Here is a 12,572-nt window from a genome sequence, read left to right as displayed (position 1 = left end):
GCGGCGGCGAAAGCCTCCGCCAGCAACTTGCCGCCAACGTTGCCTGATTCCAGTGTGGTTCCCTTCACAACGATGCAAGCGGCAGTGTCCAAGAACATGGTGGAGAGTCTCTCCGTTCCCACATTCCGCGTTGGTTATCCCGTGAACACAGATGCACTCGATGCGCTGTACGAGAAGGTGAATTGATGGAGATGACCATTGTTTTGATGTTGTGCTAGAATAGAGCTTCGAAGTCAACATCGCATTTGAATACTGCTTCTGGTTTTCTACAGGTGAAGCCAAAGGGTGTGACAATGACTGCGCTTTTGGCGAAGGCTGCAGCCATGGCTCTTGCTCAGCATCCTGTGGTGAATGCAACCTGCAAAGATGGAAAGAGCTTTACTTACAATAGTAACATAAACATTGCAGTGGCTGTGTCTATCAATGGTGGATTGATCACACCTGTTCTTCAGGATGCAGATAAGGTAACTAACCCATGCAATGAAGACATGGATTGTACTTGTTATAGGGTAGTGCTAGCTTTTGTCCACTCTCTTTTACTGAACCCAGTCATGTGTTTCTTGTTCTAGTTGGATTTGTACTTGCTATCCCAAAAATGGAAGGAGCTGGTGGGGAAAGCCAGAGCTAAGCAACTGCAACCACATGAGTACAGCTCTGGTACTTTTCCTCTATTGTTCAGAATTCAGATTCTTTCTGATTATTCATATTATGTACATTGGACATTGGAGACAGAGTAATGTGAAAATGATGATGTTGAATTACATGGAGATCAAGGGCTTATACGTATACGAATGCAGGGACATTCACTTTATCCAATCTAGGCATGTTTGGAGTGGATAGGTTCGATGCCATTCTCCCCCCAGGCCAGGTATGTTGAATTTGAGTATTGTATTTAGTTTCATCACTTCCAAGATCAACTATTAGGAAGACCCGAAAAATTTGCTTACACGATCTCCGCCTCCAGGGTGCCATCATGGCTGTTGGAGCCTCAAAGCCGACCGTAATCGCTGATTCTGATGGGTTCTTCAGCGTGAAAAACAAAATGCTGGTAAGTCCGACTCTGATTTCTAATTCATGAGAACAACTTTAGGATGCCACATAGCTCGGTTTAGTGCATTTGATTTTGATAACTGCACTCGTATGAAAGCATTCTCCATCATAAAAAGTCGGAAGAAGGTTATATGCTTGGGTATGTTCAGTTCTTTTGATCTCTGTGGAAAATGGGTAGGGGTGAAAAATGAATTCAAAGGATTGTGACAAGCCCAACAAAGAAGACAGACCATCATAGGTTGGAGGATCTCTTAGGTGAAAAAAACTAGTTTCCATCGGCTTTTGCAAGTTGCAACTGATGTCGGATCCCCTGTAGTGATTCATACTCTACATGACTATATGCTCGAAGCCAGCATTTTTCGTAGGCTACCCTTTTTGTAGTATTGGCTGCAGATGGTAGAACCGGTTTTAGGTTGTTTTGAAGAAACCCTTGGACCTAAAGAGCCGGTCTCCAACTGTACTTTTATAGAACCCGTAGATTCTATAAGGGGTTTGCCGCTACTTAATTGGAGACCGGCGAATCCTAGAACGTTATATGAGACACTTTCAACCTCTTTCGCCGCTATTCTGTCGGAGACCGGCGTATCTTAGTCGATACTTTGAGAGAATGACAATCTCCAAATGATCTAAATACTTTATTGATCAAGTAATATAGCTATTTGTATAAAGTATAAACCCTACATGATCATAATCATATGGTTAATGAAATAGCTTGCTTCACCCCATATCCATCCTTCACTACCATAATAACTAGTCAGTCATATATGATGAACTATATAACCAAAGAGGAGTCGGGAATTCATCGTTTATTTTATTTATATTTTCCAGGTGAATGTAACGGCGGATCACCGGATTATATACGGTGCCGACTTGGCTGCTTTCCTTCAGACATTTGCAAAGATTGTGGAAAACCCAGACAGCCTTACCTTGTAGAAAAACTCATCTCTCATCTGTTTTGTCTGTGTTCTTCCATTTTTGCACCGTTTTTTTTTTGGAAAAAAAAAGTTGTTTGTTTTAATCCTTCTTGGCTCACCATTCACTTTCATCACTTGAGGAGTTTAGCATTTTAGTAGACTAATAAACAGCCGGCCCCAGCCCGAAGGTTTCGGGTTTAGGTTCGAGTCAGCCGAATTTTTTCGGATCTATAAAATCAAACCAAAGTTTGGCTCTATAAGATTCAGCTTCAAGTTAGAATGGTTTGGTCCAGATCAACCTGATAAATTAGGTTTTTCTCTTTTTTTTCATTTGAATTATTTTTTTAATAACTTTTATTTTACAAATCAGATTGTCGGACCGGTCCGAAATCTATTGGGCTCAACCCGACTAAGTTCGAGGGTCTATTTGAACCGACCCAAAAGCCCGATTTTTTTTAAACAAACAAATTCAGGTCCAAACCTGATCATTTTTTGGCTGGTTTGAATTAGATTTCGGGTCTCGGATCAAAATTAACTCTATAGATCTAACGTTTAGTAGAATCTGACTTTGGATATGGATTTCTTGATTGTGGTCATTTTTTTGGGTAAAATTGAAGTCATTTTTTGGTATAATAAAACGGGATAAGATATGACCAAATCTAATCAAAATCTTACTATGATTAAAAATATGAATCCTAATGAGTATGGAAGTATGAAATTGTACCAGTATACATCTGTAACGAAATTTAAAAAAAATGAAATATTTTGAAAACTAATTATTGCCATCAAATTTTTATTGAATGCAAATTCGAACTAAAGTTAAATCAAATCAAATATTGAAAAAATGGAATAAATAGTTCTTTTTACAAAATAAAAAAACCGTCGTCGAAAACAAATAATCATTTTGAAAAAAAAAACTAAAAAAAAATAACAAAATGGAAATATCTACTGTAGATTTGAACTTAGAAAAAACGGTTTAGAATATTTGAGTTTAGAAAAAAACGGTCTGAATGAACCAGTTCGAGACGAGTCACCGAATTGGTTCGCGAGTCGAAAAAAATATTTATTTTTAATTTACAATATTTTTTATATTTTTAAATATTTTATATAAAAATTATATTTTTATTAGATATTTTGTTTGTTTTTATTTAAAATTTTATTTTTTATTATATTTATAATTTTTAAAATGTTTTTATATTTATAATTTTTTAAATATTTTTAATATTTAATTTTTAAAAAATTATATATTTCACCGAGGCGAGGCGAAGGCGATCTGTATTAGATTGATCAATTAAAAAATGGATTAGACTAAAATATGTTCAAATCGAAACGGATTGAATTAAGCCCGTTTGACAGCCCCTAATTTCCAAACTAAGTTTCGTGCTTATTATGTTAAAAGTCTAAATCATTCTATAACCATTTTCTCCGGCTGAGAACATATTTTATATGATTTCCCTGACCCTAAACATACATTTTTTCAATTAATAGATATACAAATATTTCCAGTCCCATCTCTCATATAAAAAAATGATAGGAAAAAACAAACGCTTTACAAATACGACGCCGTTTTCCTAATCTGTTTTTTCCGATCTCTTTTTTTACGCCGACGGCAAAGTCTCCGGCCGCAAAGGCAACACATCGCCGGAATCAAAACAATAGTCGGAATATTCGAACAGCTCATCGACCTCCACAAACCCTCCGCCGTCTCCGTCACCGACACCTAGTTCGAATGAGCCGCAACTCGTCATCTGGTCCTCAAATTCCCAGAACTCACCGACCTCTGACGAATCCGATGAGGCTCGCACCAACTCCGTCACCGTCTCCTCGTCCTTCGATTCGGAGCACGATGGATCATGCGGCAGCGCCGGAGGCGGAGGTAGGCCGAGTTCGTCGTCGGAAGCCTCTAGAAGGTACCCGAGATCCGGCTGAGTCTCGCCGGAACCTTGCCCCGTCATCGCCGACAACTCGTCCTCGAAGCTCTTCATGACCGAGTCGAGTTCCTGACTCGCCGGATCAGGGTCCGAGTCATCGAGGACATCGAGTAAGTCGTCCCTCAACCGCTTCACCTCGGGCGAGTCAATGTCTGACTCGCCCAGCTCGTCCCTGACTCGCTTCTTATCGGTTGAGTCTGCCCGAGTTCGCCTCTCCTCCTCGTCAGCCAACAAATCACCCATAGTTTCTGTTTTTTCTGGGGGCTACTTTTTTTTTCTCCCAGTGGCAATATTGAAAATAATGTGAGATATCGGTGCAGAATGGGAAGAAGGGAACACGAGGTTTTATAGTGGAGACAAGAGAGAGAGAATATGTAGAGAGAGAATGAGATAAACAGAGAGCGCGTGAGATTTGACGCAGACACAGGCGCGTGGGAGAGCGAATCCTTTGGGCATCACGGACCTCTCGCCTTTCTTTTTTTCTTTTTTTCCTCCTTTTCTTAGATTTATCTTTTTATTTTTTTAATTTTAAAAAGTCGTGATATATTCTTCCGTTATTAATCGGTTTGAATTCCAAGTTGAAGTCCGGTCAGTCATGGCACGTGCCCGGTCAATTACACCCCCTGGAATTTCATAAATTTAACATTTCCATTAATAAAATTGCTCCTCATAAATAATATTTTTACGTAATAACTTTTATTATTTTTTCAATAGATTCAATGCAAATAATATTTGGACCGACAATGAAAATCTTTATGTATTTTAATGTTCTGATCCAATTGAAAATAAAAAAATATATTTCACAATAAAATATTAGTTTTGATGAAGCCCAACACGCTAAAAAAAATCAAAACTTTGGTCTAGACTATAATTTCATAAGAATCATTTGTCCAAGTGGACTTGCATAACATTACAATTAATCTTTTTTGAACATATTCCTTTCATTTTCTCGATTTTGACTTGAAATCATTATGAATATTACAACCATATCTTATACATGCATATATATTTTCTTGTGAAGATTTTTATCTTTTGGTACAATCGTATATCCACCATCCAAATTTAAAAAAAACACACGAAGTAATCAATATCTACAGAATGTTTACACCTATTTATAAATACGGATGGTCATTTCGGATTTTGATTCGATTTTCGGTTCGATTATTTCGGATTCGGTTATTTCGGTTATAAAATCATAACCGAACGGTTATATAAATTAAATCGGTTCGGATTCAGTTCGGTTTTAGTACACCAAAATTATAATGGAACGGTTAAATTTGGATCTGTTTGATTCGGTTAAGTTATATTCGGTTATAAATAAACACTAACTTATAGAAACAAATTGTAAATAAAAAAATCTTCAAAAACTTTGAATTACATCATAATATTAACATTAATCCTTTAAAATCATCAATCTAAATCAAACTACAAAATATTAATCTTCCAAAATGTTTAATCCAAATTTTAAATCACAAAATCTTGGAAAGCTTTCACCATGTTTTATCTTTATTTATTTCAAAAAAAATATCATAAATTAATATATAATATATATAAAAATAAGATTTTAATCAAATAAAAAATCAACTTTTAATTATTTATAAATTAAAGTGTGAGATAACACTAAATGTATGAAAATTGTATAGTTCTATGAACTTGTGCATCAAAACATCTAAACCTGGATAGTTCAATCGGTGAAATAGGATACAAATTGTCTGTTCCGCCTCAAGTTCGAACCTCATATTTGGATAGAGAGCGTATAATCTAAATCACATGGTTGGTTTTCGAAACAATATATAGCAAAGATATCCTAAAATATTCAACACCCAAAAATACGGAAAACCTATCCTCACCTACTATTATTTATGGAATTCAAAGACGTGTTTTAATTATCACACAAATTGTTTATATATATATATATAACCAATTACTTGGGGAATTAAAACGAATTTGTTGTGGAAATGAAAAGAAAACGAAAGGAAAAAAAGATGATTAAGTTGAGAAATATAAGCTTCGGATTGATTAATTTTGTGGATTTTTCAGAAATCAAGGAGTAGGTGGACAGTCCAAAGAGGTTGAGTCTTGTGGCTAAATATTAGGGAGTTGTAACCATTATCTATCACTGCACCAATAAAAATTGACGAACTAATATGCACCTCATTGTAAACCATTTTAAATATTAAAATAAATAATATATCATGGACCTCCAATTTATTACTATCATTATATGGGGTTACCATCACACAAAAACAAACCTTTTCTTCTCTTGACTATCAAATCATTTATTTCCAGTCCCACCCTTTTAAATATGTGGGTGTTTAACCGAATAGATCGTGGGCGAGTGGTCAAGATTGTGATAGAAAGTAACTCCACCTTGAGATTGAGTGTTCGATTTCTGGCTAGTGGGAGGAGTAATTTCTGGGTTTATATAATCCATATATAAAAGTTACTCTCGGGCCGGAGGTTTACCTAGTCAGCGCATTCGAAGGGTAGCAGTTAGGGATCCTCCGTTATAAAAAAAAATGGGTGTTTAAATAGACAGAAATAAAATTCTATAAAAATAACGTACTAATAAGAGATGAAAAAGATGTTCCAATAGATATTAGATAAACGATGAAATGAAAAAGATGTTCCAATAGATATTAGATAAACGATGAAAAGAAAATTGTTTGATGTGAGCGAAATCACTAGTCGAGATATTAGGGTTCATATATATAATTTCATAATTTCGTAATGTAATCTGTATTATATTAATGTTAAATCACTTTTTTTATGTCAAAGTTTTCAACTATTTATGCAATTCTAGTTATCGTTGTTGGAGTTTTTTTTAATTAAATGAAAGGAGAATTTTTTGTATGTTATAATTCTCCACATTTATGTTTTTAAAAATTTTAAAAATGTATTTATGATTTTTTGGGAGTTTTACAAGTTTTAAATCCTATAAATAGGAGACTTTGCTTCACTTTTCAAAAAAACAAGAACACACTAAGAAAAACAAACAAGAGTTTTCTAAACAAAAGAAAACACAGATTTTCTCTTTGTGATTCAAACCGTTCTTTGAGTTCGACAAGGCACAGGAGTTTGAAGTACCACTGTTCCGGTGAGGTACGTCCGTCCTATCCTGGGAGGATATATTCCATTAACCGTAGGTACCGCGCGGGGAATAATTTCCTTAAGGAGACACGGTTCGCCGTGGGTTCGGATTTGGTTTTCCGGTTTTAAAAATCATATTGATATAATGATGTTGGTTTGAACATAACTTTCTATACCGTTATCGGAATTGCATGTTCTTGACGTCGTTTCATAGATATCGAAATTATCTTTCTACTGATGTATGACATGCATGATGTGGTTGTATATTTTGAAAGTTATTAAGCTCGAAGTTCTTGGAATGTAATTGGAAGTTAATAAAGCATGAATATGAGACATATAAAATAACACACCCAACAAGTTTAAGGAAATTACTGTGTATTGTGTTATTATATATTGTCTTGTTATTGGTGGAAAAACGAATTTTCGTCCCCGGGGAGACAAAGTAAAGTTTTTCAATTTCGGAAAAAAAAAACCGATAAAATATTTAAGTGTTGACGGTGAGAAAGTTTTGCCAAGGAAAGAGGTTGGATAATTATGCGCTCTATATATAGAGTTGGCTCCCTCTTACCTGGAAACGATCTAAATAACACTTAAATAGTTTTATGGTTTCCTCATTGAGGTTTTGAGATTATTACCCGCGTGGTTAAATAATCGAGTTCAGAAATTATTACCGTAAGGTTTTAAAATTCTGATAGTTTTAGTTGTAATACTAAAAAGTGGTATTCTGATTTTTCAGAAAATGGCTGAAAATGTTGCTGTTATGCCTGTGGTTGTACCCACAGTGACTCCCCCTGCACCAGCACCTGCGGAAAAACCGGCAAAGTTTTTCGGTGTTGATTTCAAGAGGTGGCAGGCAAAGATGTTCTTTTATTTGACAACATTGTCATTGCAAAGATACATCAAGGAAGATGCTCCTAAACCGGCAGAGTCTGTACCGGAAAAGGAACGCTTCGTGGTAGTTGAGGCTTGGAAGCACTCAGACTTCCTGTGTAAGAATTATATTTTGAGTGGTTTAGATGACTCATTATATAATGTTTTTTGTACTGCTTCTACTTCACGAGAATTGTGGGAGGCTCTCGAGAAGAAGTACAAAACTGAAGATGCCGGTATGAAGAAGTTCATAGCCGCCAAGTTTCTTGAATTCAAGATGGTTGACAATAAACCTGTCTCAACCCAAGTTCAAGAACTGCAAGTCATTGTTCAGAATCTTCTTGCTGAAGGTATGATGATCAATGAAGCTTTTCAAGTAGCTGCCTTCATCGAGAAGTTACCACCCTCGTGGAGGGACTTCAAGAACTACTTGAAACACAAGCGAAAAGAGATGTCGCTTGAAGACTTGATTGTCCGTCTGAGAATTGAAGAGGACAACAAGATGACCGAAATGAAAGCTCGCGGGACAAGCTCGGTCTTAGGAGCAAACGTCATTGAACATGCTCCATCTGTTGGTAAGAAAAGAAAGAATTATTCTAACCAAAAGAATAACCCGAATAAATTTATTAAGAAATTTAAGGGTTCTTGCCACAACTGCGGTAAGCTTGGTCACCGAGCTGTGGATTGTCGTGGTCCAAAGACCAAGAAGAAAAACAATGTTAACATCATGGAGATTGCTTCCGGAGTAGAAAATATTGATTTGTGTGCCATGATCTCTGAAGTTAACTTGGTTGGAAATCCCAAGGAATGGTGGATGGATTCCGGTGCTACCCGCCATGTGTGTGCCAATAAGTGGATGTTCTCATCTTATGTTCCCGCTAAAGATGGAGAAACTGTGTTCATGGGAAATTCCACAACTGCGAATGTTGAAGGGACTGGAAAGGTTGCCCTCAAGTTGACCTTCGGAAAGATAGTGACTCTCACTAATGTTCTTCATGTACCGGAGATTCGGAAGAACTTAGTGTCGACATCACTTATGGTGAAACACGGATTCAAATGTGTTTTTGTTTCCGATAAGCTTGTAATAAGTAAGAATGACATGTATGTTGGAAAAGGTTACCTCACTGAGGGACTTTTCAAACTCAATGTAATGACCATGAATGGCAATAAGAATGATTCTTCCGCTTACTTACTCGAGTCGAATAATCTATGGCACACTAGATTGGGACACGTGAATTACAAGTCTTTGAGAAAAATGATCAATTTGGAATTGTTGCCCAAATTTGATTGTAAGCAATCAAAGTGTGAAGTCTGTGTTGAATCTAAGTTTACTAAACATTCTTTCAAATCAGTTAAGAGAAGTAGTGAACCTCTAGACTTAATTCATACAGATATTTGTGACATGAAATCATCACCATCTCGCGGTGGCAAAAAGTTTTTTATAACTTTTATTGATGATAGCACACGATATTGCTATGTTTATTTGCTTAATAGTAAAGATGAAGCTATTATTGCATTTAAACAATACAAAAATGAAGTTGAGACACAACTCAATAAAAGGATCAAAATGATCAGAAGTGATAGAGGCGGTGAATATGTATCTCCGTTTGAAGAAGTATGTTTGGAATTTGGCATTATTCACCAAACTACCGCCCCATACACTCCCCAATCCAATGGAATTGCGGAAAGGAAGAATCGAACATTGAAGGAGATGATGAATGCCTTATTGATAAGTTCCGGTTTACCGGAGAACATGTGGGGCGAAGCTATTTTAACAGCTACTCAAATACTCAACCGAGTTCCCCACAGTAAGACACAATCCATTCCATATGAGAAATGGAAAGGAAAAAAGCCTAACTTGAATTACTTCAAAGTGTGGGGGTGTCTAGCAAAGGTCCAGGTTCCTCTCCCAAAAAGGGTTAAAATAGGACCGAAAACGATAGATTGCGTTTTCATAGGTTATGCTACAAAAAGTAAAACATACAGATTTTTGGTTCACAAATCTGAAATCCCCGATATTCAGAGGAATACGGTGATTGAGTCAGATAATGCTGAATTTTTTGAAGCGATCTTCCCGTACAAAAGAGAATGTGAATCAATTAATAAAGGAACCAAGCGAAATCGGGAAGTGAATACAGAGGATGCACAAAATGAGATAGAACCTAGACGTAGTACACGTCAAAGGATTGCTACCTCATTTGGTCCAGATTTTCTAACATTTATGTTGGAAAATGAGCCTCAAACGTATAAAGAAGTTGTGACTTCTCCAGAAGCTCAATACTGGAAAGAGGCTGTCAATAGTGAAATTGAATCCATACTGAACAACCATACGTGGGAATTGGTTAATCTTCCTCCAGGGAACAAACCGTTAGGTTCCAAATGGATTTTTAAAAGAAAATTGAAAGATGATGGTACTATTGATAAGTACAAGGCGAGACTAGTTGTGAAAGGTTTTCGACAACGAGAAGGTCTTGACTATTTTGATACATATTCGCCAGTCTCGAGAATTACATCCATTCGGGTGTTAATTGCTTTGGCTGCCGTCTATGAATTGCAAATCCATCAAATGGACGTTAAAACCGCCTTCCTAAATGGAGATTTAGAGGAAGAAATCTATATGGAACAACCTGAAGGGTTTGTAGTTCCGGGAAAAGAAGGTAAGGTGTGTCGACTTGTTAAGTCTTTGTATGGACTTAAACAAGCACCAAAGCAATGACATGCTAAGTTTGACAATATAATGTTGACAAACGGGTTTAAGATTAATGAGAGTGATAAATGTATCTACATTAAGAACACTCCTAATCGAATTGTCATTGTGTGTTTATACGTGGATGATATGTTGATAATGAGTAATGACATTTCAACTATAAATGATACAAAGCGTATGTTATCCACAAGATTTGATATGAAAGATTTTGGAGTTGCTGATTTAATTCTTGGAATTAAAATCATTCAAACTCCTGAAAGTCTTGCGTTATCTCAATCTCATTACATTGAGAAAGTACTTGAGAAGTTTAAATACTTGGACTTCAAAGTTGCAAGAACTCCAATTGATGCGAACCTTGCTCTAGCATAGAACAAAGGTAACAGTGAGTCTCAATTGGACTATGCAAGAGTTCTAGGAAGCTTGATGTATATCGCAAACTGTACTCGACCAGATATTGCTTGTGCAATAAGTAAACTCAGTCGATATACAAGTAATCCAGATCCTAGTCATTGGATGGCAATGAAACGTGTTTTGGGGTATTTAAAACATACTCAAAATTACGTATTACATTACTCCAAATATCCAGTTGTGCTTGAAGGATATTGTGATGCAAATTGGATTACTGGGTCAAGTGAAACAAAATCCACGAGTGGATATGTCTTCACGATTGGAGGAGGAGCTGTGTCTTGGAAATCATCAAAACAGACATGTATCGCTCGCTCTACAATGGAAAGTGAATTCATAGCTTTGGATAAAGCTGGTGAAGAAGCTGAATGGCTTAGGAATTTCTTGGAAGATATTCCGTATTGGCCCAAACCATTGACACCTATATGCATACACTGCGATAATCTCGCTGCAATAGGAAGGGCAGGAAGTGTGATGTACAACGGAAAGTCTCGTCACATTAGACGTAGACATAATACCGTTAGACAACTAATCTCAAGTGGTATTATCACTGTTGACTACGTGAAGTCAAAGGATAATGTAGCTGATCCACTTACAAAAGGTCTTTGTAGAGATTTGGTTGAAAAATCATCCAAGGGAATGGGTTTATGGCCAAGGACAAGTTAGTACGGTGGTAACTCTACCTAGCAGAATGGAGATCCCAAGAACTAGGTTCAAAGAGAATACAAAGTCGTAACTAACGGTTCAACATTGTCAAATATAATCCAACTCATTCTCATGATGAGACAATGTTCTATGGAAAAGGGTAAATTATACGGCTTTAAGTTAGAAGACTTAAAAGCTAAGAAATTTTTAATGGTTCCTAAATTTGAAATGATCAAATAGTGTATCTTTAGAGATGACACGCTTAGGAAACCACCTATGTGAAAGTGAAGTGTGGGCCGCTTCAAGGAGAATAATGGTTGGTCAGTTCTCTACGCTTTCATGAAACCAGACAGGTGTTCATGGCTGAAACGAACACAACAGTGAGAACCAAAGACGGTTAAGAATTAATTGTGTGGTTTAGATTGTCTTGGTATATATAAAAAACCGACGGTTCAAAGATATCGCATCTACCGATTGGTGAGTATATCCGATTTAAATCCACTATGGAAAGTTCAAAGGGAAACCTACTTATCCCGATGCAATTACTTCTTCATAGTTGAATCACAAAGGTTGCATGGTTTTAAAGAGTTTTCTCAAATTCTCCATTCATGTGGGGGATTGTTGGAGTTTTTTTTAATTAAATGAAGGAGATATTTTTTGTATGTTATAATTCTCCACATTTATGTTTTTAAAAACTTAAAAAATGTATTTATGATTTTTTGGAAGTTTTACAAGTTTTAAATTCTATAAATAGGAGAGTTTGCTTCACTTTTCAAAAAACCAAGAACACACTAAGAAAAACAAACAAGAGTTTTCTAAACAAAAGAAAACACAGATTTTCTCTTTGTGATTCAAACCGTTCTTTGAGTTCGACAAGGCACCGGAGTTTGAAGTACCATTGTTCCGGTGAGGTACGTTCGTCCTATCCTGGGAGGATATATTCCATTAACCGTATGTACT

The 12,572-nt window shown here is 36.3% G+C and overlaps 2 protein-coding genes across 2 annotated transcripts in view; one reads left to right on the top strand and one right to left on the bottom strand.

Annotated features, from left to right (window-relative positions):
- The window catches only part of LOC104825703 (dihydrolipoyllysine-residue acetyltransferase component 4 of pyruvate dehydrogenase complex, chloroplastic), a 3,249-nt gene extending 1,074 nt beyond the window's left edge, over positions 1 to 2,175 (top strand). The window contains exons 2-7 of the mRNA XM_010558073.2: positions 1 to 177; positions 273 to 464; positions 570 to 657; positions 798 to 868; positions 965 to 1,048; positions 1,879 to 2,175. The exon at positions 1 to 177 is cut by the window's left edge and continues 4 nt beyond it. Coding sequence (XP_010556375.1) covers positions 1 to 177; positions 273 to 464; positions 570 to 657; positions 798 to 868; positions 965 to 1,048; positions 1,879 to 1,983 — 717 coding nt within the window. The 3' untranslated portion in view covers positions 1,984 to 2,175. The remainder of the gene's footprint in view (positions 178 to 272; positions 465 to 569; positions 658 to 797; positions 869 to 964; positions 1,049 to 1,878) is intronic.
- A 1,251-nt stretch (positions 2,176 to 3,426) lies between these two features.
- On the bottom strand, positions 3,427 to 4,334 carry LOC104825702. Its single transcript, XM_010558072.2, has one exon. It carries the CDS (start codon positions 4,136 to 4,138, stop codon positions 3,563 to 3,565), a length of 576 nt encoding a protein of 191 aa, XP_010556374.1. The 5' UTR covers positions 4,139 to 4,334; the 3' UTR covers positions 3,427 to 3,562.
- Between the last annotated feature and the right edge of the window lie 8,238 nt (positions 4,335 to 12,572).

This window comes from Tarenaya hassleriana, unplaced genomic scaffold (assembly GCF_000463585.1).
Source record: "Tarenaya hassleriana unplaced genomic scaffold, ASM46358v1 Cleome48, whole genome shotgun sequence".
Taxonomy (NCBI): Eukaryota; Viridiplantae; Streptophyta; class Magnoliopsida; order Brassicales; family Cleomaceae; genus Tarenaya; species Tarenaya hassleriana.
Note: the sequence above shows the minus strand (reverse complement) of the source record. Positions and strands in the feature narration are given on the sequence as shown.

Excerpts from the sequence above, each read along its gene's own strand:
- LOC104825702 (XM_010558072.2), bottom strand. The coding sequence starts at position 4,138 with ATGGGTGATTTGTTGGCTGACGAGGAGGAGAGGCGAACTCGGGCAGAC.